Below are 27112 nucleotides of genomic sequence, written 5' to 3'. Positions count from 1 at the left end.
TGTGAGGCCCATTCACACCATGGCCGGCCACATCATTGTCTTTTCCCAATTATTATTTTTCAACTTAATTTGTCATTTAATTGTTAATCAAAGCCTAGCCTAAATAGGAAAGTGGTGAATCACACTAAATAAAGCAGTTATTCTATTACACAGTAAAAGAGGAAACTGTTTATTTGGAAAGTTGTGATCTTCTCTTTTCCTATTTATAGCAGCCCCTCTCTTCTCTTTGTATGCATGTGTGTTGCTTGAGAAACTTTGCTCTGCAAAGTGTATCACACGAAAATAAGAGAGAAAAACAAAGAGAGATTTCGAAATTCCCTAGTGAGAGAGAAGTGCCCACTCACATCATTCAGTATCTCATCATAGTTTGGAAGACTGTGAAGGATCACATCCAACTGAAGAACTTTCGGGCTCAAATCTTGATTATACTCTGCTACAGACAGGAATCAAGGGTTAGAGATCTGAGTGGAAGGAGACATAAATTCCGCTGCAATCACTGTAAGTTATTCTTAACTTTTATGTGTTTAGTTCATCGTTTTAGAAGTTCAATATTAGGTTGTTAAATCAACATACTTGCAATAGATCTAAGATCCTGGATAAATATAATACCAACACCTACAGGTGTTACTTCACTTTATGTGAGTAAACTTGCCTAGACTGCGTCATAATATTTTGGCCAAAAACAAAATATATGTTGATGATTCTCGACAAATCTAATACCATGATCCTTGCTATCTCATGTTAGTTTATTGCATATGCACACATTCAATATTTATTGTCGACAAAAATTATATGATAATTTCCTCCCATATTGACATAACTTATAGAGATCTCTTTAATTTATAGGTACCTATATAGAATCACTTCAGGGATTCAATTATGATCAAATGTGTTATGTCTAACTTCTCTTGGGAGTCTCTTCAAGTACCGTTTTCATCACGGTTATCATTTTAATACTTTATAACATTAAGGTATCTCCATGAGTACCTCTAGATTTAACAACTTCAGGGCAAATCAAATGAACATTTACTAACAATTTATATATTGTTCATTTACGCTTCAGGCGTTTTCAACTCATTCTAACTCAACTTTGAATAATATTGATTTGCAGTTGGTATATATCATTTTGAACTATATCGTTCTTATATTCTTTGTGCAAGGATCATTTTTCAAAAATTATCATCGATCCCAACTGCTTCTCTCCCCCTGATCGAGAGAATTTTTAAAAATTGTGATATCTAATAATATTAATACACCTGTAGGGATTTCAATATATCACAATGAATCAATATTTATTTAAACCCATATATACTATAGGACATTGAACTTCAGGTTCAAGTTCAATACTTATGAACTTAATTCAATTCTAAGAATGAGTCACACGTGTATAATTAGAAATACATAAATTTACACATTTTGTAAATGCATGATAATATAATCTTATCACATGGATAAGAAACTATGCAATAAAAACCTAACAATGGCTCAAGATTGTTAAAGAAATATAATTTAAATATTTTCTATGTGCAAATATATGCACATTCTTCTTTTGAGCCTTATACATTAATAATGAGAAAGATCTTCTGGTTCTTCAACAAAATTTAGTCAAATCCTTTGACAATTTATTGCATATGATTGATCATGTCAAAATAACTCAATTCATGAACTTCAGGTTCACTATAATTTGTATTTTAATGAAACTTTCACAAGGTGATGTAAAATCACTACAACATATAAGTAATTATAAAAAGTTTCATTTTTATATACACGAATAATATAATTCAATTATTCTCCAAAACATATACACTCTTCAGGAGTCACTATTATGTTTGTCAAACTTTATATTTCTTCAGGAATCACTATCGTCAATTTAATGATGTGTATAATTTAAAGATACATGACAACTTCATCATGTTATTGTAATGGTCAAATAGATATAACCATAATATATCATTCATTTTTCTTGGTATCTTTTTAACAAGTCGTCTAATTTATTAATAGACTATTCATTAGTCTAATTATCATGACTTGATATATTATATATTTAAATGTACAACCAGTACATACAATAAGCTATTTCTTATTACTTTCATAACTAGATAAAAGTTATACATCTAGGTACATACAAATATATTTTACTACTCTAAGTAGCAATTGTATGTAAGACTTCTTCAGGAAGCTTTTCAAATAATCATTTTGTGATTCTTTATCACTTTGATTATATTGGATCACTAACAAATATTAGTAAATTATATATCCACTTTTGAGAATATGCAAACTGAATTATATAGTAACAATATATATACATATCCTGTACCAACAATAGTTTGAAACTATTGATTTCAAGAAATAATAAAATATGTATATATTAATTGGCTTTTGGCATTGCCAATATATGTGAAATCTATATTCTTTGAAATAGAATTTCATGTCTATTCATTCTCTTTAGGGAATGATATTTAAATATTCTAAATGTACAATTAATTTGTACAATTCACACTTATTCAATAATCAAATATACTTTTATCTTGATTATAACTGTGTCCGTACTACAGGTACGCGACTACTATTATTCAATCCCACACATGATATATAGATTTCATGCACTTTGATTGTGTGTGGTATTTCATCTTTTGGTTGTTTCCAATTTCTTCTGGAAATATTTGAGTAGCAAACAATGCCATTGATTATTTAAAATCATTACATTCACTTCGGGGAATGACGTTGAACAAGTAGAACATTATTATAAATTTCTTAAAAATTTATTACTTGTTTATCCAAAAATTATTCAGCAATTTATTTTACGATATTTCAAAGAATATATAAATGCAATTTTTGCATAGTCTCCAAGATGTATGCAAAATTTAATCTTTAATATATGTCAGATTCAATAATTTCCAACATTGCAAGTAATAACAATGTATAGTAACATGACTAATACGAACAATCTTTAAAAGTAGTTGAATTCAATTCATATCATTCTCTGCAGGGAATGATGAACAATAAATACATGCCTCATGTATTTAAATAATATTAGTCATGCTCATTGTTATTCTTATACTTTGATATTTCAATGCAATTTTCTTAACATTCTTTTTAGGTATTCAAAACCCACCATAAAATGGCATCAATAATAATCATTTTTAATGATTCTTTAGTTGTATTCACAAAAATACAATTATTTTTTTTTTTGACAAATATAAAACATTTACTTCAGGAAATGTTTGTCAAAATCTATATCGATATTAGATTACTTTTCATTGTCCTCAAAGAATACAAGAACATATATATAAATATGTATTCATCTCTTTCATTATATATCCATCAACTATATAATGAATATTACGTTTGCATAATCTTCAGGATATATGCAAGATTTTATTGAGGACGCATAATCATCAGGATATATGCAATATTTTATCGAGGATGCATAATCTTCAGGATATATGCAATATTTTATCGATGATGCATAATCTTCAGGATATATGCAATATTTTATCAATGATGCATAATCTTTAGGATATATGCAATATTTTATCGATAATGCATAATCTTTAGGATATATGCAATATTTTATCGATGATACATAATCTTCTGGATATATGTATAATTTATATAGATTTTCTCTATCATATCATAGGCACACATATATTGTAAATATTATGAATGATAAGAACATAATATATATATATGAAATCAATAATAAATATATAAAAACATATACGTACATATATAATATATAGATATATAGATAAAAAGAAAAAGAAAACAAAGGATTCTTGAAATTGTTTCAGTCAGATAAGTATATATATAAATATATATTTAGTGTATCGTGACTTTGAAACAATTTAAGAACTTTAACAAAATACTTACATTGGGACTTGGGCAGAGACTCATGCTTGAAGCTTGGGCAGAGACTCGTGCTGATAATGTGTTATAAAGTAATATAAAATAATATAAAGTAGATGAGAAGAAAGAAGAAGAAGAGAGAAAGAGAAAGTGAATGAGAATTTCTGAGTTGTTTATTCCAATGGGGTGAACCCCTATTTATACAAATACAAGAGTGAGATATTAAGAAACTAAGAAAAATAGAAATGTTGATTACAATTAATGGTAATAAATAAAAGATTTGGACATCCACATAATTATTAATATTTATAACAATTAAGAGTTTGTATGATTTTATGTAAAAATATTTTCAAATGTATACATCTTTAAAATTAACTTTTTTTTCACATTTTTTGTAATTAATTAAAATAATGTATACATTTATGTAAAATGCCCTAAATAAAATTGTTAATTTTAAGCTCAAAAAGACAAGCTAGGGATTAAAATAACAAAGGTTGGCATGAAATTCTCAATTATTCTAAAGAATACCTAACTCATTTTAATAAGCATGTGTCATCTAGGATTTCGTCTCAAATACAAAGCAAGCTAGTTCTAAGATAATTACTTTTTTATTTCAAAATATTTTTTTTTCTTCAGAAAATTCAACAAGCATAAAAAATTCCAAAAATAAGGAATTTATCTGAAAATCATGATATGAACAAAATTAACAATTCAATCATGCACAAAAATTTTAAGATTGCTTATTTATATCCAAGTATACAGAAAATATATTCAATCTTTCCTCCTTAGCTATTATGTCATTGAAGTCTTCCAAAAATATCTAGGGCTCATTCACAGAAAGCTCATGTAAGTCTCTCCATAAACTCTTTCACCCTTCATCTTCATTAAAGGTACAAACACTAGTGACATAGAATCTATTGATCCACAGTTGCAACAAGAAAATGGATACTCTAACTTGAGCAGTGCAAAATGTTATCAATGAAATGTGAGGATTCTAGCTAAATACAATCCCTCAAACGTTCAAACACAAAATTTTATCCCTTTTGAGAGGAGGCTCTCTCCCTCTTCCTGTTATTTCCCCTTTTGTCACCATTTGGTCCCTTACTTGATCATAGAAGACATCTAAAGCTCCAGGAACCTTTATGTGCTAGGTGAAAGCAGCTCGTGAAATAGATCTCGAAGCTCCGATTATGTGCTCTTTTTTGTTTTAGTAACAAGTCCTCCAACATCCCCTTCTTCCTCGTTAGAAAAATCAGTTTGTTCAATTCCAAGAATCTCATCCATAGACTTTATTTTCTGAACATCAAAAGTTAAGCATGGCCATTCTTCTTGCGTTTCTTTACCATAAATCTCAATTTTCCTTGCGTCTTAGCTATTGTTTCACCATAGCACTGGCCCGAGAGTTGCAACATGTTAGAAAGAGAGAAAATAATTGTCTAGTTTTTAATGAACTGTAAATTTTTGTATACAATCAATGTAATAGAAGGGGAAATTAATTTTTTTCCACTTGTAAACTATCTCGACGGGCTATTAAGACTGCCGAGATTGACCAATTTCTAAGGGCCAAGTCCATCGTGATAGGTGTCGAAAACTACTAAAGTGAGACTTAAAATATACCTATCTCGGCGAGTATAGACCTCTGAGATTACAATATCATTAATGGTGGACAAAGCCCGCCGAGGTTGCCTCCGATAAGGGCAGGATGGGAATGCCGAGATAGACTCACAACAAATCTCGACATTGAAATTTATAGCGGGTCGGACCCACCAAGATAGATCAATAATGGGGAGCTGGGTCTGTTAAGATAGGCCTTTTTTGTATTATTAATTTAATTGAACCATAGGTTCTTTACAAAATTAATATAAGATTATAACTTATCGAAATATGTACCTGAAATTCTAAAAGTATCTCTAGATTATAACTAAAAGAAGACACTGCAAAACACTCTTTTAGTATAAAACTTCAGTTATCTTTTTAATAACACGTACCAAACATTTTAATAATGAATATATTATATTGTTCTAATCTATAAACATGTAAAATAAAATTATTCAGTAAGCTAAAATAATATTATTTCATTCTCCATTAAAATAAGAAAGACAATTTATTTTATTACATATATCTTATGATTGTCTACATAGCTGTACTGTAGATGTTCTTACATTGGAGCATACACAGTACATCCGGACAAACTATTTTTATATATATAATCAATATATGTATATTATAAGGACTAATTAATAAGAGAAAAAGATCTATTTAAGATCATTAATGACGATGCCGTGGAAGAGGTGGGATGCTTTGTTCGTTTCTAAAAAAGTTATTGGGATCAACCAGGGTTTTCACTTTTACTAGCCTGTCAAAATTTTTACCAAAATACTTCTCACCCCAAATACGTGCTTGTGTGTAATTATTTGGATTCTTGGGATCATTTATTCCTATATCAAGGTCTCTATAATTGAGATATGCCAATCTTGGATTTTTGGACACATAAGGAGTCATGAAGTTATAAATATTTCTAATCCAGTTTAGATGCTTTTCGTTATCTTCTTGCTTCTCCCAACTACATATGTACCATAACTCATACAAGATTCCAGCTCGATGAGGGAATGGAATTGCTGATTCTGAAATCTCATCCATTATACCACCGTAAGGGTACAACGCATACATCCCAGCTCCTATATCTTCTTCATATAATTTTTCCAAAATTTGGACAAATACAGATTCTGGAATTGGTTTCTTAACGTAGTCTAACTTAATCTTGAAAGCACCGTTCTGCCCAGCGGATCTATCAAGCAAAATTTCCTTGTTAAAATTATCAGTGTCGTAATTTACAACACCACTATAGAAGATGATAGTATCAATCCAGCTCAATTGTCTGCAATCCGTTTTTTTAATACCCAACTCAGGAAAACTCTTGTTCATCAAGTCGACTAGACTATCCACTCCACCAAGGAAAACTGAAGAGAAGTAAGTGTGTATTGCTGTCTTATTCTTCCCTTGATTATCTGTAATGTTCCTAGTTATGAAGTGAGTCATGAGTAATAAATCTTTGTCATACTTGTAAGCAATATTTTGCCATTTGTTAACTAACTTGACAAGCTCATGTATCTCCATGATCTTTTTAACACTAAACATAGTAGACTTTGGGACAGCAACCAGTCTAATTTTCCATGCTACAATGATTCCGAAGCTTTCTGCTCCACCACCACGTAAAGCCCAAAAGAGATCTTCCCCCATAGATTTTCGATCTAGCACTTTTCCATGAACGTTGACTAAGTGTGCATCAATGATATTATCAGCCGCGAGGCCATAGTTTCTCATCAATGGTCCATAGCCTCCTCCACCAAAGTGTCCACCTGCGCAAACAGTAGGGCAATACCCAGCCGCCAAACTAAGATTCTCATTTTTCTCATTAACCCAATAATAAACTTCTCCAAGGGTAGCTCCGGCTTCAACCCATGCAGTTTGGCTATGAACATCTATTTTGATTGAACGCATGTTTCTCAAGTCTACTATAACAAATGGGACTTGAGATATGTAGGACATGCCCTCAGAATCATGACCACCACTTCGAGTTCGAATCTGCAAGCCAACTTTCTTGGAGCATAGAATAGTGCCTTGGATATGAGAGACATGTGAAGGAGTGACGATAACAAGTGGTTTTGGGGTTGTGTCAGAGGTGAATCTAAGATTGTGTATTGTCGAATTTAGGACAGACATATACAATGGGTTGTTTTGAGTGTATACGAGTTTTAGATTTGTTGCATTATTGGGAATATATTGCGAGAAGCATTTAAGGAAGTTTTCTCGAGGATTAGCAATGGAAGTTTGGATATTGAATGAGAAAAAGAAAAATATTATCTTGCAAACAAACCAAAAGGAGAATGTTGAGCACTTCATTTTTCTTTAGTTCTAATGAATTTTGAATTACTATGGATTAAGAACTATCCTATTTATAGCTTTATATATTGGAGCAGGGGCAAATAAATTAACTAAATATTTCATAATTTGATATCATTAAGTCATGTGGTAAAAAAAATTCACAAAAATTAGGCATCATTGTATTGTTAGGTGCATCCCTTATTAAAAATAAATATAAATTGTACATTAAGTAGTTGAGCATCATTTGTTGATGGAAAGAAGCTAAGATGCCATATTGAAGTTGACTATGGAAAGAAAGGACTAGCAAATATTTATTTATGGATCTTTCTATCTTTTTTTTACGAAGTGATAAGAATCACTCATGAATTTACGATGTAAATATCCACAAATATTGCAGAAACCTCCTCGAACTAGGATACATCATCGTCTAACCAATAGCATGCTTTGTCAAACTATGAATTGCTAAAGTAAGCAAGCAACATGGGACAAAACTACCACTAAAAATTTAGAAAATAAAGCTACACATCTTCAAACAACACACTAAAAGAGCTAGAAATTCAACTTGTAACACTGAAAAACTACACACCAACTCATATAACAAATGGTCCACAAAATATCTACAAAAAAATAAGATAAAAATAATGAATTATCCCCTAACAATTATATTAAAAACTAATAAAAGAAATTATCAATAGTAAGAAGATAAAAACTCTCAAATAAATTATATGTAAAATAGAAACTTATCAACAAATACTGTATAACGTAGACCCTTAACAAAACCGACCTACAAAATAAATAAAAAAAAAATAGCTCTATTACATCACCTAAATAAAAATTACTTACAAAATAATTAAAAATAAAACTCTATTACTACACAATTTAATAAAAAAAAATAGGTAATGTGAATAAAGATTGTAAAATAATCTATATTATAATATCAAGACTTGAAATACTTATATATCACATTTGAAAAGTCGTTTGTCGAACCCAAGACTACAAAACAAAACCCTTCTCTTAACCATTGGCCATACCTCAAATTTACGCTAAACAATTAAGAGCAAGCCATAAAATATGGTACAAATGCCATAAAAAGGCATCAAAACTATAAGAAAATTGTACAAAAAACTAACAAGGTCATCAAACTTAAATTCTTTTTTAGATAGTCATTTTGAATTTAAAAAATTTATATTGTTTTTGAAATTATAAAACAAAAAAAAAAAAAAAATACCCACCAAACATGGTACAACTAGCCACCGACCAACCATAGCATAATCAACCCTAGCTCCATCAAGGTACATATTTGCCACCATATATGACACAAAGTCAATCACCAACAAAGTCTCTAGAAATATGTGTAATTTGTTATAAACTATAAATAAATAAAATATAAAATTAACATAAAGTTTATATATAATAAATAAATAATAGGGGCTTTTTCATTTTTACAAATTAGAACAGTTTTTTTTTTTTTTTTTTTTTTTTTTTTTTTTGCATTTTTACGGAATTCTAGATAGAAACTCTTATGACAACTAGCGTTGCAACCTAAATTGCAACAAAAAATCGTACAGAAACCCCTATTGCAACTAGCGCTGCAACCACTTTAGAAACCCAAACCGTAAATTTAAAAAAAAAAAGTTAAAAAAATAATATATGTAGTAATTTCCTTAAATAATATATACAACCATATCTTGAAAATTAATACAAGTAAAAAATAAAGGTTATTCTAAAATTAAAAGAGTAAAAACAATAAAAATATTAATTATACACTATGAAGTATATTGTCTAATATATATAAATATAGTAAAAATAATAGAAATGAAATAAAATTAATCGTTGACTCAATATATATATATATATTAATTTTATAAAGATGTATGTTAAAATAATAATATATCAATAGTAAAAATAAAAGATTTAAATATTCAAAACACTTAAGATCAAGTGTATCTAAAACATGAAAGCTATAAAGAATAAAAGAACATAAAAGGAAAATATATATGTATGAAACTATATGATATCAATAAAATTTAAATTAAATAAAAGCAAATTAATTTCATAAATCAATTAGAATTGAAAGGAAAAATAATAACGTGAAACTAATTTATTTGAGATAAGTATGAAGGTAATATAAATTAAGTTTTGAGATAGTTACGAAAGTAAATAAAATATTAATAGATTTAAATTAAATATATAACTGATTAGTAACTAATAAAATAAACTTATAAATATAACTTACGCGTCATAAAGATAACAAGAAACATCCAACTCATATGGCTATCTTCGTTAATTTCTTTATTTAGTTAAATAAGAAAAATAAAAATATTATTTATCTTGAATAAATTTCATTAAACTAAATTTAGTTTTTTTTTTAAATTAATTAATTTTAAAATAATTTGATGAAAATAGGAATTTCATTTATTTTCAAAATTAATTATGTCTTCAATTGTATTAGTTTTTCTTTTAGTTTTTTTCTTTCAATTCATATTCCTAAAAAATATACCTATCAAATAAAAATCAATTTTATATTTTAAATATTTTAACAAAAAAAATTAAAACAAAAATTCTGTGAATTTTTTTTTTTTATTATTTTGAGAAAAAGCCAAAATTCATGTGAAATTTTATTAGAAAAAAAATTATGAAAATAAAATTAAAATAAGTGTTAAAATTAACCCAAAATAATATTTAAAAAATAATTAAAAAATAGTATGAAAGATTTTAAAAATTATTTTAAATTTTTTTTTTTTTTTTAATATGAGGGTGTACTTACTGGGATGCAAATAAAATTTTCCTTGATAAATCTTATTACTAAATTAAAGTAAATAAATATAAGCAAATGACTATCTTAACCTTCATTCTAAATATGTGTAATGAAGAAAACTTAATATCAAAGCATAATTAAAACCATTAATGTATCATTTATATAAAAAAATAGTTAAAACTAAATTTGTAGAACTCAAAGAATAGTTAGAGACTCGGAGTATAGGTATCGCCAAATTAACGGTACTATATAAGACATGCATAATTATTAAATACTTAGGCACATTGAAGTCCTTTTTGTATTAGGTAGTAACATAAGACATGCATAATTATTAAACTTAGGCACATATTGAAGTCCTTTTTGTATTAGGTAGTAACATAATAATTAAAGACATGCATAATTATTAAACTTAGGCACATTGCAGTCCTTTTTGTATTAGGTTGTAAATGCAAATCTAAAAGAAATTTATTAATACTACAAAATATATATATATCAAGATATATATTTTTTTTTGACGTAGTGATTAGAATCACTCATGAATATATGATGCAGATATCCACATACCATGCAAGAATCTCCTCAAACCAAGATAGCTCATCGTCTAACCGAAGGGCATGCTTGTCAAACCATGAACTGCTAAATTAAGCGAGCAACATGAGAAAAACTACCTCCGAAAATTTAGACAATAAAACTAACGTCCTCCAAAATAGCTAAAGCTTCAACTTGTAACATTGAAAACTACACGCCAACTCATTCACATTATCAAATGCTCCACAAAATATTTACAGAATAAAAAAAGATAAAGAAAAGTGGATCAACCCCTAACTATGATATTAAAATCTAAAAAAAAAAAACAAAATCTCAATAGTAAAAAGATAACGACTCTCAAATAAATTATATTTAAAAATTTATCAGCAAAGTCTTTGTAATAGTAGGCCCTCCACAAAAATCGAGTTACAAAGTAACAATAAATCTATTACCACACAATTTAATGAAAAAATATGAAATGTGAATGAAAATTACAATACAATTCATATAATAATATCAAGACTTGAAACACTTATCTGTCAGATCTCAAAAGTCGTTTGATCGAAACCATGAATACAAAATATGAAACCTTTCTCTTACCTATTGACTTACGTACAAATCTACCCTAAACAAATAGGGACAAGCCATAAAGATAACACAAAAAGCTATGAAAGACATCTAAACTATCAAAAAAATGGTGTGAAAACAAAGCTAATAAAGTACTAATAAAAGTATAAAACAAAATAAATATTTGAAGTAATTATTAATAATCTCAAAAATTTGAATGGTATAAATAATATTAATAATCTCTAAATATAACTATCATTTAAAAAAAAATAAAAGAATAGAAAAAGATGATATTACACAAACTAACTTAGACAATTTCACTTTCATCACATAAAAACCTAAAATAAATACATAATAATATTAAAAATCTTGCAATTAAAAACACACAACAAACTGTATATAAGGTATAAATAAGAAAAATATTCAATATTAAACATGTTAATATTACAATTAAATATTAATATATACCAAACCATATATATGCATGTATTAATAATATTATAATTTGGAAATAGATTATAAAAGTCATTGAGTATGAATGGTAAATATAAATTAATATAAATTTAATGAATTAATATAATTAAAATATATCCAAATTAAATTACTAATTAACAAAAAAAAAATGTTTTAAAAGCTAATATAAAAGTAGGCAGCCGATTTTGTGCCAAAACACGGATTGGAATCCGTTGTACGGCAGGGGGGCCCCACCGTACTTTTAAATATTTTTTAATTTTTGAAATGTAAGTGGTAACCGGTTGTTGTAGGTGTGGTTACCGGTTGGGATTTTATTTTTTTAATTATAAAATAATTAGGTACGGAAAAAGTACAAAATGGTACTGTTTGTGTTATAGTTAGAGTACAAAAAGGTACATCAGTCTTCACTGTTCCTGGCAGTTGATGGTACGAAAACACTGTAGGCAGTGGGTCCATGTTGTCGGATTAAGGCTATTTTGGTATTTTCCTTCATTCATAAGATCATATGTATTTGTGGGATGGTAATTAAGTACATTATATAGAGTACCGTGTACATTACTTATTTCTGCGTGATGTTTAGTAAAATTAGTGTACATAATATCACGTACCGAGTACAAAATTTCACGTACCGAGTACGTTCATTTACGTTTCGTAGTATATTGTTTAGAAATTTTTTTTTTAGTGATGAAATTATTTGTTGTTATACATTGAGTTTTTAGTTGGTGTAATTTTGTAATTGTAAATATTTCGTATATAAAAATTACCAGAAAAATATATTTTTTCACCTTATAAGATTCAGTTTTTTTTCCTAAGCATAATTTAGTTGTTCGTCAATAATAATTTTGAGGTTTGGTGAAGATGAGAGAATTACCTTAAACACAGCAAACATAACAAGAAGTATATAAATGTAGAATTTTTGAAGCAATAAGTAGAGTCATAAACGTTAAAACAACAATGGCTAAAAGTAGCTAGTTATAAGAATGACCATAGTAAGACTCTTGTGTGGAGGAAGGCGGTTCCGGGAAATACGCGTTGGAGTGGTCATTGAATGAGTCAGATGTTGGTTGATTGTTTGGAGGTTGTTGCCCCTGAGATCCAGTGTTATGTTGACGATTTGGGCACCGTCGATAATCATGGTCTGATGAGCGACAAATGCGACAATGTCTTGAGTTTCTTGGGATCTGCTCCCCGTTTGGTCCTTCCCTTGTATTTCCCGTACCCTTTGTTCTCACAACTTCGGGGTCTTTAATAATGTTGGGGTTGCTACGATATCTTCCAGGTTGTGGCGTCTCTCCTTCCGGATTGGAATTCAAGTCAAATTCTTCCTTGAACATTAGAATTAGCCGTTCAAGCTCTTCCTTTGCACGGTTGTACGAGTCCTCTGATTTCGCTGCATAGAAAGTGAAGTTATAAGTCAGTGAACTGAGAGATCCAAACCTAGCCATCTCGTAAATGTGCTGTTGTGGTTGTGCTGGCGGGTTAAAATGTAGGTGGAGATTTATCTTTGCGGATTTGCTCCATCGCTTCATGAGAAGAGAATTAAGTATTCTTCTCATGTTTAATCTTTTCATTGTAGCCCATAAATGTCTACAAGGGTACCCTTGACTTTCATAGAGCAAGCAACTACAGTGTAGTGCTCGTCGGCCTTCACAGTAATGAACTCGGTATTGGACGTCCGGATGCTGGAACTTTCCAATGGTGAATATCTGCCACTCTCCTTCTTGCTCTTGAGTTAGGACAAAATAGTTATTCTCTAAATCAAGCTGCTCAGCAACCTTGTGGTACATAGTTCTTGTGTAGAATTCAGCACATTGGTTGTAGTAAGTGGTCAAGCATGTAGGATTAGGTGGGTGAGGTCGAGTGCATCTACTTTTGAAGTCATTTGCAGTCTCGTTGTGTCTGAGCTTTGAGACTGTCATATCTATGGTTGTTACAAATTCACGCAAGCAATAATTCTTCTCTAAAAATTTTTTTAGAGCGGAGTTGATGGATTCGCAACGTTGTGTGCTTCTCATTCCTGCAACGAATGAACCCATTAAATACGTTTCTGCCCATTGTTGTCTTGACTCGAATGTTGTTTGACACCATTCATTATCTGTTAGTTGTTGGGTTTGGATGACGTCTAACCATCTTGCTTCAAATTCTTCCTCCTCGTAGTAGTTGTACATGAGATCCTTAAATGTTTTTAAGAAGATCGGATCTTTAACCTTTTTCGAAGCATTTGTATTGAGATGCCAAGCGCAGAGACGGTGCGTAACATCATGCATGTGTTCAACGATAGCCTGTTTCATGGCCGCATCTTGGTCAGTAACTACAACACTTGGCTTCTTATCTCCATGGCATTCTAGAAATTTTTGAAGTAGCCAAGAATATGATGGAAGCTTCTCGTGGAGGAGGAGAGCAAATCCGAAGATGCATGTGTTGAAATGGTGGTTGACGCCAATGAGAACAGTGAGGGGCTTATTGTACTCATTCGTCATGTAGGTTGTGTCAAATCCTAGTACATCCCCAAAAGCTACATAGTCCACGCGTGAGTTTCCATCCGCCTGCCGTAATAAGTTAGCCAAGTGATTCTCGTCGTCAACCTGATAGACAACGAAGAAATGAGGATCCTTCTCTCGCGAGACAATCAAGAAATCCCGCAGCCCCTTCGAGTCCGTCTCTATCTTCTCTTCTCGCTTCGCACCAAAGAACCCTGTTGTACACATCTCGAAGTTGACATGGCATTTTCTCGTAACCTCCACTTTGCAAAGCAACATGAGACATTATGTTGGCAGTTTTAATTCCTACGGAGTTCATCGACCTAACTTGGGCAAGCAACCCATTGGAGACAACTCTATATGATCTCAAAAATTGTACCTCACTTGATGAAGCGAGCTCGTGATTGTGCATTGTGCTGAACTCTTTGCATTTCCAAGTGTTACACGGTTGTGTGAGTAAAATACGCAATGCTGCCTGACATCCGGTTCTAGTGACATCATGAGGTCTTTTTTTTCTTGGTGTGTCCGGTGATGCGATTTTTTTCGAACCCTCTGAACAACAAACCCACCTCCGCATTACAATGACCCCATGAGAACGTCGTACATCGTCTTTCCTTGTGCCGAAACCCATCCGTTTCGCATACATTTCGTAGAATGCTTCCCATTTTTCCGCTTGTCGAGACTCTTGCCTAGCACGTCCCGTATCTCAATCTCATTCATCGGTTTTATGATGTTTAGCTCGCTGTGATGGTTTCCCATTCATAAGTGTGTTCGTCATTCATGTTGGCTTGTTATTGATTTGTAAGAATTGTAGATGAGGAGTAAGGTGTAGAGGGTGCTGAGGGGATTGAAATTAGATTTTGTGAGTTTAAAAGGCTGAGATAATAGGGTTGTGTGGAGTTGGTGATCACATTTAAAGCTGTTGGGCTGATATTAATGGGCCTCTTCAATATTACAATCTGAACTCAACTCCTCTCGTACGTCATAACAAAGATAATAGTACAAATTGTTTTAATTTCATTCCACATGTAATTGTGAAATAAGGTTATTTGACGAAAAATTTGAAGGGTTGATGTTATTGAGTTGAAAGGTTTGGTGGTGGGATTTAAATAGATTGGGGTTATGTTAATGGGCCTTCACCTAAGTTTTTCAATGAGTTGAACCATATTCGTACGTCCGAAATAAAACATTGTACTTTTATTGTTTTTGAAAAAAAATATGTTAAGAAAAGAAGAAAATTTTAATAAATGGTTAGTTGTTCACATTTAAATCCATTGGGCTTATATTAATGGGCCTATACCAACATCTTTTAATGAATTCAACCATTCCTGTAATTTACAAAGATAACGCAGTACTATTATGAAAACCCCATGCGTGTACACGTGTATTAAAGTGATGACTTTTTTTAGTAGAATGGGTAGTTTTACTGATTTATATATGTTGGGGATTTATTTATGTTGGGCTGATATTAATGGGCCCTTCACCTACATCTTCTTATAAGTTAAACCATCGTCGTACGTTAGAACAGTACCGTAGGACATTAGGTTTTTTGGAAAAACGGGATTGATGAATAATGTTGACATTTGACCATACTACGTACGCCTACACGTGTATTTAATTGTGTAATTCAGAGATTTAAGCACCCCTCTTTTGACACATCACATTTGCCCAATGGAGTACATCCCAATGGAGTACAAACTAACTAAAAAACGTACTATAGGGTTATTCTCCACGACTTATATAAGACACTTGAGACGTTTTCCAATCCAAGATCAAGTTTATAGAGAAATTAATTTGTAACTTAGTTATTAGCATTACAATATATCAAGTATGAGTTCAGGTCCACACTGGGTTATTTTCAATGGACCAAATGAAGGTATCTATAGTACGTACGAAGATGCTGTAAGCCAAAACACTACTTCTGATGCGTCCATAAAAATAATTCGTTATGAATCTTTCATAGAAGCTTTTTCTGCTTTATGTCTACATGGAGAGACGGGAGAATGCTTCACTGGGCAGAAAGTTAGAGAACTTTGCTGTGTTAATGAGTTTCCCTGCATGTGGGATTCTGATGATGATAATGATGAAGAGGCTATCCTTAATTCTGTTTGCTCACTGTTTGATGAGGGTGAATGTTCTGGTGCAATTAAATCACCCGAACAGGACAATGTGAAAGATTCGACTGAGAAAGGTGAGGACCGAAATGGAGATGATATAGAAGTTGGGGACAAAGGAGGAGTGGATACTTCTCCCAAAAACAGTAAATGATGCTTGTGTTAGTGTCCAAGTTATGTTATTTTATATTTTAAGCTATAATGTTGTACGATCAGCATTTGTTATGAAATATGTACTTTGGTTTATTTTGGAGTATTAATGTCACTTTCCTCATTAATTAATTGTGGAAGTAAAAGTGAAGTGAATCATTGTGAAATCACAACGCAAACGTAAAGCAAAAAAACTTAAAATAATATAGTAAAGTTACAAACAAGTAGATATATAATAGAAGTGCTTCAATCTCATTAAATGGCCTAACAAAAAGTTGATTCAACGGCCATATGAGATGAGTTGTAACAAAAGTACAGTATATATATATGAAAAATACCACGACTGAAACCGAACGGATGTTCAATCAAGTTCTATAACTTGAGGGAACTTCCTTTGAGACGGAGGGCTATTGTCTCTGAACGGGGACTTTGGTCGTGAGGGGCTTTCTCTTGGAGTAGTGCTTGGTGATTCTTGTTTCACATGAAGTGGGTAGTGGGGAATGGACACCTCGGTGTAGTCGAGAATGTCATCCATGATACCCTCTAATTTTTCTCTTGAAGTGTTGGCTTCTTGCATGGCGTGGGCTGAATGGTACGGTATGTTCCGCGAGTTTGTATGACTCTTGCTTGGCCTCCGTGGCTCGTAAATGAGCCTTCTTTATAATTTTTTCGTGTTCGTGGAGAACAGACTCGAGCCTTGCACAGTTAGGACATCCTGACATGGACGCTGAACGGAGTCTTGGACTCCGTGACGGTGTACCTACGGGTCTTGTGGAAGAAAAAGGATGCGGTGGGGATTTTTGAGGACTTGTTTCAAAAGGGTTGAAGTTTTGGTAAGGGTCCATTTGATGTAGGTAACAGTAAAACGGGGTTTGATAAAAATGCTTAGTAAATAGACATAACCTTTACTTATATAGTGGGTTGGTGGGTTGATGTACACGTGATTGGGTTGATGTAATAATATTGGTTTTCTTTTTTCGAATTTAACCATTTAATAGTTAATAAATTTTGACAATGGTAATATTTACCCATTTATTAGTTAACCAATTTTAATAGAAGGAGAAGGTGAATCAAATCCCACAAACAAAATCTAAGCAATATCGGGAAAGTACTAAGTGATGTGACATGTTTATATTAAACACAAATTTACGTACGGTTTTATGATTTAAATAATAATTTCCAGAATTAAAGTAAAAATAAAATGCTTTTAAGTATTAGTACAGATGGAAGACATAATGAATGATGTGAATTGATTTATTACAGCCGTATAAAAATGTCACATCACCATCTTTAAATAATAAGTACATGGTTTGAAACATAAAAAATAGTGTTTTTATTTTTCAATCTAAAATTCAAAATAATACCCAGATTTTGTTTTTGAAAATATTTAACTAAATCAAGAATTTTTATGTAGACCCACCTTTTGAGTTTATAAAAACATAAAATTGTTTTCAAATCTTAAATAATAAGAGGAGTCACTCTGAATTTTTCTGGTTTTGTTTTTATTTTTTTTAAAATTGTTTAAAATAATGATAATATAAAACATACTTTGAAGTTTTCAAAAATTAAAAAATATTTGTTTGATGTAATTTTCTAAAAACAGAAATTATTTATTTATTCTTTCTTTTTTTCTTAGAAAATAAACTTCAATAAAAAAATTAATAAATATATTCATAAAAAAGAAATGCATTTTAAAAGTTTTTTCAATAATAATGAGATAAAGTAATTTGGAAAAAAAAATTGATGAAATTAAACTCCGACAAATAACTTTTTGGTGTTCTCAAAATTTTATATATATATTTTTTTTTTAAAAAAAAAAAATTCTTCTGAAAATATTGTCAAACACTTATAATTGTATTATTAAAAAAAAAAATTCAGTTGTTAAGAATAAAATTTATTTTTTAATTATAGTGCCAAAACACCATCTAAATAATTTGTCAAAATGAGTGTTTGCCTTCTTTTTTGTTAAATGTTGTATTAATTTAAATTTACTAGCCTAAATTTAAATAAGAACACAAAATGTTTCTAAATAAAATAATATATACAAAAAAATCAATATTAATTGAACATAAAGATCAAATGTGAGGTCCCATGCACCATATGCATTAAAATTTAGAATTATAAAATTAATTTTGAGAAAAAGAAAAAAAAAATGAAACTGTATTATATGTATTAACATAAAATGTTATAATATATTGATATCAAATCATGGTGCTCTTAATTGTATTAATCCTAATTATTTTATTAGAAATAAAGTAACTATATGTAGGATGTTTGTCTATTTTTAGAGATCAAAATATAAGGTACATAGAATAGAACATTCCCTACAATTATAATAAATAATAAAAACAAGTTTTTTTTTTATAATATTTGGCACAATACTCGAAGAATTCACGTGACATGTATGACTTTTTTTTTTTAATATTTTGGTCGGATCCCACAGAAGGAGTAATTATTTAATGAATACTTTGTCACCTAAATATTTAAATGTTATGGTAATAATAAGTACATGGTTTAAATGGTGAAATTTAAAAAGGTGATGTGACATCTACTCATTTCAGTAGTGAATAATTTATTAAAATTTGACATCATAATCGTTGTTGGTACTACTATCATAATTTATTAAATCTGACCTAATTGATTTGTCCAAATTTTAATAAGAAAAATGTCATATTAGTATATTAGAGCCCAACAAATATTAAATCTCCTTAAGTAATTACTGGTAGGTTTCGTGTTTTGAAATAGTATATTAATTAACTCAAATCAGGGAATCCCATGAGATCTGCATGTCAGAATGTAGTCAGTTTGATTTGATGTTACACTGTGAAATCGCTGACGTACGTTATTTAAAGTGTAGGAAATACTCCATTTAACGTCAGTGAGTACACTGTGGGACGTACACAGAAAATTAAATATTGATAAGACAACTATTGATTTTTTTAGTTAGTATCTACAAATTAAAGAGGAAATAGTCCATACTTGGTTAAGAAGATTACAATATTTGGACAATTTTTAAATAATTCCCAACAACTTAAAAACGTGGTCCTAAATAGGAAATGGTTCAAAATGTATTAAAATAAGTAATGTACGAATATATATGTTCGAAATTATAGTTTACATTTGAAAAAAAATCTTATTATCTCATTAAATTCAAATATTGAGTAAACATAATTGCACCATACTGTATTTTCGATTTAAGGTACTCTGCACGTATATTGATGTACGTTATTTTCAAACTTGAAGTTATTGAGATATGGGAGATCTAGCTTCTGACGTACATTGAAATACGTTCCAAACATATTTTCATATAATTTATTTCTGTGACTGTTGAAAATTGATTTTAGGGTTGGAAAGACATACGTAGAAATACGTTATTAGAATAAAGAAATCTTTTATATATGCTAATTAATTTGTAGTAACCACATTACAATTTCTCACTTCTTGATTACAATAAAGTATTCAACATTACAATTTTCAAATAATAAAAGTGAACAACCAACTAATGGATTAACATTTGGATTAACCCAACAAAATGGATTAATTTTTGTCTTTTGTTAATAAAAACTCCTACAGTACATATGATGTGACATATATATTTAAAACTCACTCAAGTACGGTTTTATAATAAAATAATAATTTTACCTAAAAATGTAAAAACGCTGACATTTGCCTCCCGCGTATCATTTTGTTCGAGAGTATGGCGCACCGTTGTGTCAAATATGATAGATAACACTCATCCCTCGGTGGCCTTATTGGAGGTTTAGGTTCGGTTGGATGGCATATTTGGGTGCCCGTATTGGAAGTTGTTCGGGCCACCCTACTCCACCCATCCGAAACCTTCGTCAACGTTTCCTGAATATACATATACCACATACATAAAATTTTTAAGAAACAATTCGTAATAATATAATTTTTAAAAAAATAGACGTAAATAGTTGAGTTATTACCGAAATTTCTAATGAGATGATTGATTGAATTGCTGAAATTCCCTTGATGCACCTACAACACACGGTTGTAGTGCATACCAATCCTTTTGTTTACACATCTTCACTTCGGTGCAACAACAATACATAATTTACTTTTTTTTTTATATATTATCCCTATACATACGTCTACAGATAGGGAGTGAGTTTTCTAGGAAAGAAAACAATACTAAATTGAGAGGTGAAGGAGTAAGGAGAGGTAGAGGGGTATATAGAGTACTTGTGGATGTGATTGTTGAGTGTAGTCTTGTCAAATATTATAAAATAATAATTAATATAACCCTAGGTACGGCTAAAGGTGGTATAACCCCAAGACAAATTTGATTTTGTCAATCCCTTGAAAAACGTAATTTGAACAAACCCAACCCCCTATTAACTTTTCCTTGGAAGACGTAATTCCAACCAACGAAATTATCGATTTTGTTGTGGTTTGGTTGATTGTGGTTAGAAAAAATTTCTCTTTTATTATTATTATTATTAAAAAACTGAAATAATGAGCTATTCACATATTCTCACTTTAATAATTTTAAAATATATTAATTCAGTGCTTGTACGTTTTTTTTTTTTTTGCCAATTACTTTTTTATTTATTATTTGTATATGACTCATGACATATATAGTAAAAATATATTTTTTTTAATAATAATAATAAACTTGTCAAACATTCTCTTTTTTTTTTTAATTTTTTTTTAAAATATTTAAGTCTTTTTCATTTTTTTTTTTTATATATTTTGTTAATAAATAAAGAATATTTAAATTTAAATAAAATTTAATGTATGAAAACAAGTTACTACTTTTAAATTTTTTATATTTGAAATTAGAAAATTAAATAAAAAATAAACTTATTTTTTTAAAACTATTTTAATAAGTTACATTTAAAACATTATATGAGTTACATTTAAAAAAAAAAAGTAACTTCAGGGTATCTTAAATAATATAATAACATAATATAGCTTAAAAATATTAAAAAGTAACAAAAAAATAATTTTAATATTATTCTTCATTTTATGTTTCTCACATATTAAAATGAGTACATACTGTTACGAATACAATAGTAGTTTGAGAGAACAAGTGACTGTAGTAATAAAGTCTGGAGAATAGTGACTCTGGTACGCTTCATGATGAAATGAGTACATACTGTGCCACAACGGGCCCGTAAACACCGCAAGTCACATTGTGAGTCGTACGAATGGTTGAGTGTCACTCAGTACAACCCGAGGTCGAACTGGATTCGGTGAGTTCGTTGGGAGAGTAGTGATTCCGGTACCCCAAAGCGAACTGGAGTACATACTGTGCCACAACGGGCCCGTAAACACCGCAATTGACATTGTGAGTAGTACGAATGGTTGAGTGTCACTCAGTACAACCCCAGGTCGAACTGGATTCGGTGAGTTCGTTGGGAGAGTAGTGCCGGTACCCCAAAGCGAACTAGAGTACATACTGTGCCACAACGGGCCCGTAAACACCGCAAGTGACATTGTGAGTAGTACGAATGGTTGAGTGTCACTCAGTACAACCCCAGGTCGAACTGGATTCGGTGAGTTCGTTGGGAGAGTAGTGATTCCGGTACCCCAAAGCGAACTAGAGTACATACTGTGCCACAACGGGCCCGTAAACACCGCAAGTCACATTGTGAGTCGTACGAATGATTGAGTGTCACTCAGTACAACCCGAGGTCGAACTGGATTCGGTGAGTTCGTTGGGAGAGTAGTGATTCCGGTACCCCAAAGCGAACTGGAGTACATACTGTGCCACAACGGGCCCGTAAACACCGCAAGTCACATTGTGAGTCGTACGAATGGTTGAGTGTCACTCAGTACAACCCGAGGTCGAACTGGATTCGGTGAGTTCGTTGGGAGAGTAGTGATTCCGGTACCCCAAAGCTAACTTGAGTACATACTGTGTCACAACGGGCCCGTAAACACCGCAAGTCACATTGTGAGTAGTACGAATGGTTGAGTGTCACTCAGTACAACCCGAGGTCGAACTGGATTCGGTGAGTTCGTTGGGAGAGTAGTGATTCCGGTACCCCAAAGCGAACTGGACTACATACTGTGCCACAACCGGCCCGTAAACACCGCAAGTCACATTGTGAGTCGTACGAATGGTTGAGTGTCACTCACTACAACCCGAGGTCGAACTGGATTCGGTGAGTTTGTTGGGAGAGTAGTGATTCCGGTACCCCAAAGCTAACTTCAGTACATATTGTGTGTCAACGGGTCCGTAAACACCGCAAGTCACATTGTGAGTCGTACCAATGGTTGAGTGTCACTCAGTACAACCCCAGGTCGAACTGGATTCGGTGAGTTCGTTGGGAGAGTAGTGATTCCGGTACCCCAACACTTGACCCCGTATAAATGATATTTCAGCTTATGTTCGTTTGGAGAGTATGGACTCCGGTATGGTCAACATTTATAATAATTAACATACATGTTGTCATATGATTAAAAGAAATAAACATACAAATTGCAAACTCAATTAATACAGAAAAAGTATTGCATAGTCTGTTTATTAATTTTGGCCAACATGTGTATTTGGACATAACATAAAATATAAGAAAGTTCATACAATTCCATTAAACCAAACTAAACCGGCTGTATATGTGGTTTATTCATGTGGGGAGAAATATTTATGTGTTGTACTTTTAACTGTTCATAGAGTTAACATAAAATATTATTTTAATTTGATTGGACTGCTTGTGATTGATTGACACTACTTTTTTGTATATAAGTATAGTGCACCAAAGACTTTGAAGCAAATATTTGAGAGGCAGCACGAAATATGCTCCCCAATTTTAATATACTTTCTAACGTTTTCAAAGAAATTCGGTTTCCCCCCTAAATTTATTTTCACAACCTATTTCCACCATAAGGTCGACGGAAACACTCCTTTTCAAGCCTCACTAACACCCTAATTTGGTTTGTTAAAAAAAAAAAACATGGTGGCTGGTTCTGGAGAGGACCCCTACGGGTTCGAGAGGGATTTCCCTTCATGGAAAAATTCACTTGGGGGACACCCCCATTGCTACTGTGGTGATCTAGCTTATGTTTGGACTTCTAGCAGTAGAGCAAATCCGGGTCGTCGCTTCTTTGGATGTCCGCACTATGTAAGACTTCGAACGCCTTAATAATATTTTAAACTAGGCTTTGTAAATATGGTGATGTACTTATTTTAAATTCAGGAGAACAACGAAAGTCGAGGATGTGATTACTTTTGTTGGATCGATCAAGCTCATCCTAAAAAACCTGCAGACACTACTCTCGGTTTGCGAAACCAAGTAAGGAGTTTGGAGAAAGAGAAGATGCACCATGAAAACATTATTAAAAAATTATATTTCATTATATTTATTTGCCTCTTCATCATTTGCCAAATTTTATTTCGTTAGAGATATTGTATGTGGTATGATGTTTATTTTATATTTTTTAAGGACGTAATTCAAAGGAAAGGTAGGCATTTAAGTTGGTTCTATTAAAAATTTCTTAATTACTATTTCGTCATTGATTGTGAATGTCAATATGTGCGTAGTACAGTAATTAATCTAGTGTGAAATACTAGGATTTAAAGATAAATATCGGTAATTTTCACAATATAATCCAAAAAGTGTCATAATAACTTAGTCAATATTGTTGTGTTTCACTAATTTGCATTTTAAAAATACTTCAACTTTTTTTTTTCAAAGTTTAATGTTTAATAGATTGCTACCATTTTCAAACGTTGATGTTCAATACATTGCATTTTTGAAAAACAGTAACCTTTATTTATTTTGGTAGCTTTTAATTGCATTATTTAGAAATGGTGAAATTGTGTGAACGCCAGAGTTATTATGTCTCAATACTGTACAGTACTTTAACTATGTGTTTAATGTTGAATAGATTGGTACCATTGTTTATAATTTTTAATATGTTGGAGGTATCCATATAATTGTTGTAAAGGTTGATGTTCTATACACTGCATTTTTGGAAAACAGTTTTTTTTTATAGCCTTTAATTACATTATTTAGAAGTGGTAAAATTCTTACAAAGGAAATTGTGTGACAGAGTTATTATTTCTCATAATTGTACTGTACTTACTCTTTTTGATCCAAATTTATGTCCAAGGCCAGAATTAATGCCTTCGTACATAAGTGTAGGTATTTTTATTATTTTGGACATAATTCGAGTAAAATTGGTCAATTTCTGGTTGAAAATAATGTACTTCACTATCCAAAACCTAATAGTACTGGCAAAATATAACAACAGTAATAATATTCACAATAATAATGGGAAAGTACATAAGTATAAGTATTTTTATTATTTTGGCTATGGACATCATTGGACTAAAACAGATAGTGCGAAAAAGAATGTAAAATTGGTTAGTTTCATTTTCAGAATAATGTACTTCACATATTGTTATGGTAAAAAAAAATCCAAAACCTAATAGTAATGGCAAAGTATAACAACCGAAATAATATTCACAATAATAGTAATAATGACCATACAATAATAATAATCAGTTCCACCAAATTCTAAAAACTACCACAAGTCTTACCCTATAGTAAATTATAAAATCACCAACATTAGTGCAATTCCAAATCACCTAACAATAGTATGATGCAAGTATATAACATGACTGACTAAATATAATTTACGACCTAAAACCTAACTTTTGTAACCATTGTACTGAACATAGTAAATATATAAATAAAGTAACTTTTGTAACCATTGTAATATACTACTTGTTACTTATGGCCAGCCTTTTAGAATGACGTGTTTTCGGGGACTTGCTCTTGCCAGTCCACATGTTTTCGGACCTGGCCTTCGCTGTGCTGAATCGGGGTCTCGAGGAGACCTTGATGGACTACGTAATGGTATAGTTGTAGATGTTGATGGAAGAACTTTGGTTTTGCTCAATCCAAATTGCTTCTTAACTCCCTCCATCACAGCATGTTTAGCCTTGTTACTCTCGTGGGTGACAATTTTCCCAACACAATCCAGTCTGCCTTCAATAGGATCAAACTGCATTGTACATTAGGAAACCAATTCAGTAATACACATGACAACCAAATCCATAGAAACAAATCCATCAAAAAATGGATTGACAACTCAATTTTCACAATATAAACAGTTAGTTAACTGGATGAAAACTTAAACTAAAGATATCAACATTACATTACCTCTTCCAATATTTCATTTTCCTCGAACAGTGATTCCATGTACTTCATTACAAACATTCCACAATCGTGGCCATTTTGTTGTTGTGTGTAGTCCTTGCTTGAAGAAATAATTACAAACTCGCTGAAATTCAGGTCTCCTGGCTTGACAGGGGCAAACAATTGGTCCAAAGTCTGGAGCTGCAAAAAAATTAAAACAATCACAGTTGAGATTAGTGCAATTACACTAATAAAACGGCAAACCGTGTACACACGTGCATACCATCTCTACGCAGGTGCTCCGACGTGACCTCTTATGCATTGCGGAAGACAACGAGTCCCTAATTTCCACTGTTGTATTAACCATGCTCACATTCGCCGCAAACCAGTGCGGAGCACTATCGGTATCCAGTAGGGGTACCACCATCTGCGACAAAGTAAAACAAACAACGTCATTGGAAAATTGAACTACACACATTTGATTCAACACAAAAGTTTCAAGAAAATGCAAATTACAGTGTGACATAAACTCAAATCTGCATCGTAATAAAGAGTGGACCACTCTTGCTCCTTCGCCATCCTCTCCACGGTCATCGTTCTTCCAAGTAACTTGCTCTGCACAATAAGCACACATAATAGATTACATTTTAAATAAAAACATAGATTTAACAGAGTTTACAGCACAAATACAAAAGATTCATGTCCACTTTTAAATATCAAATTTCATACCGAAATTCTGGTGGGCATAAACCAAGTTCTCTTACTTCCAATGCCGTTGCGCTTCTTCTCTCGAAAATTCATGATTTGAGCAAAGCAATCAATGACCTGACATTTACACAAACAATATCCGTTATGTTGTCATTCATACAATTTGTAAATGGCATTAACTAAAATAATGAACTACAAATTTCAAAGCACCCAAATGCCAACTTCTACGTACACTGTTTGATATATCGGTCTCCGGTTTCATGCATTTGAAATACATCCGCTCGACCTCAACCTTCCCAAAATGGGCTAACACTTCACTGAAATACCAAACAAATAATCAACAACGAAACGAATGTACTAATATCAACTACGTACACAGAAATCATGACACATGAGATTACCTCGGATCATTGGCGCTAGAGAAAATGTAACGGAACAACTCGTACTGTTGATTTGAGTAACCCTTCTTCACAGTGAACGGACCAATCA

General features: G+C 31.4%; 3 protein-coding genes across 3 annotated transcripts; all 3 read right to left on the bottom strand.

Moving 5' to 3' along the window:
• Positions 1–5904: 5904 nt before the first annotated feature.
• LOC115697762 (cannabidiolic acid synthase-like) lies at positions 5905–7789 on the bottom strand. Its single transcript, NM_001397936.1, has one exon. It carries the CDS (start codon positions 7750–7752, stop codon positions 6118–6120), a length of 1635 nt encoding a protein of 544 aa, NP_001384865.1. The 5' UTR covers positions 7753–7789; the 3' UTR covers positions 5905–6117.
• Positions 7790–13029: 5240 nt separating this feature from the next.
• Positions 13030–14769, bottom strand: LOC115696489 (protein FAR-RED ELONGATED HYPOCOTYL 3). Its single transcript, XM_030623388.2, has one exon. The coding sequence runs from the start codon at positions 14767–14769 to the stop codon at positions 13030–13032; it is 1740 nt and encodes a 579-aa protein (XP_030479248.2).
• Positions 14770–25508: 10739 nt separating this feature from the next.
• Positions 25509–26490, bottom strand: LOC133039748 (uncharacterized). The gene is made up of 3 exons (XM_061118685.1): positions 26199–26490; positions 25940–26116; positions 25509–25781 (listed from the first exon to the last, which is right to left on the bottom strand). The coding sequence occupies exons 1-3, from the start codon at positions 26439–26441 to the stop codon at positions 25509–25511; spliced, it is 693 nt and encodes a 230-aa protein (XP_060974668.1). The 5' UTR covers positions 26442–26490.
• Between the last annotated feature and the right edge of the window lie 622 nt (positions 26491–27112).

The sequence above is a fragment of the Cannabis sativa genome, chromosome 7, assembly GCF_029168945.1.
Source record: "Cannabis sativa cultivar Pink pepper isolate KNU-18-1 chromosome 7, ASM2916894v1, whole genome shotgun sequence".
Classification (NCBI taxonomy): Eukaryota; Viridiplantae; Streptophyta; class Magnoliopsida; order Rosales; family Cannabaceae; genus Cannabis; species Cannabis sativa.
This window is presented reverse-complemented; position numbering and strand designations above follow the sequence as displayed.

Excerpts from the sequence above, each read along its gene's own strand:
- LOC115697762 (NM_001397936.1), bottom strand. The coding sequence starts at position 7,752 with ATGAAGTGCTCAACATTCTCCTTTTGGTTTGTTTGCAAGATAATATTT.
- LOC115696489 (XM_030623388.2), bottom strand. The coding sequence starts at position 14,769 with ATGTGTACAACAGGGTTCTTTGGTGCGAAGCGAGAAGAGAAGATAGAG.
- LOC133039748 (XM_061118685.1), bottom strand. The coding sequence starts at position 26,441 with ATGTCACACTGTAATTTGCATTTTCTTGAAACTTTTGTGTTGAATCAA. Across the intron at positions 26,117-26,198 it reads GGAGCACCTGCGTAGAGATG|CTCCAGACTTTGGACCAATT; the intron begins GTATGCACGTGT and ends ATTTTTTTGCAG. Across the intron at positions 25,782-25,939 it reads AAAATGAAATATTGGAAGAG|TTTGATCCTATTGAAGGCAG; the intron begins GTAATGTAATGT and ends TGTACAATGCAG.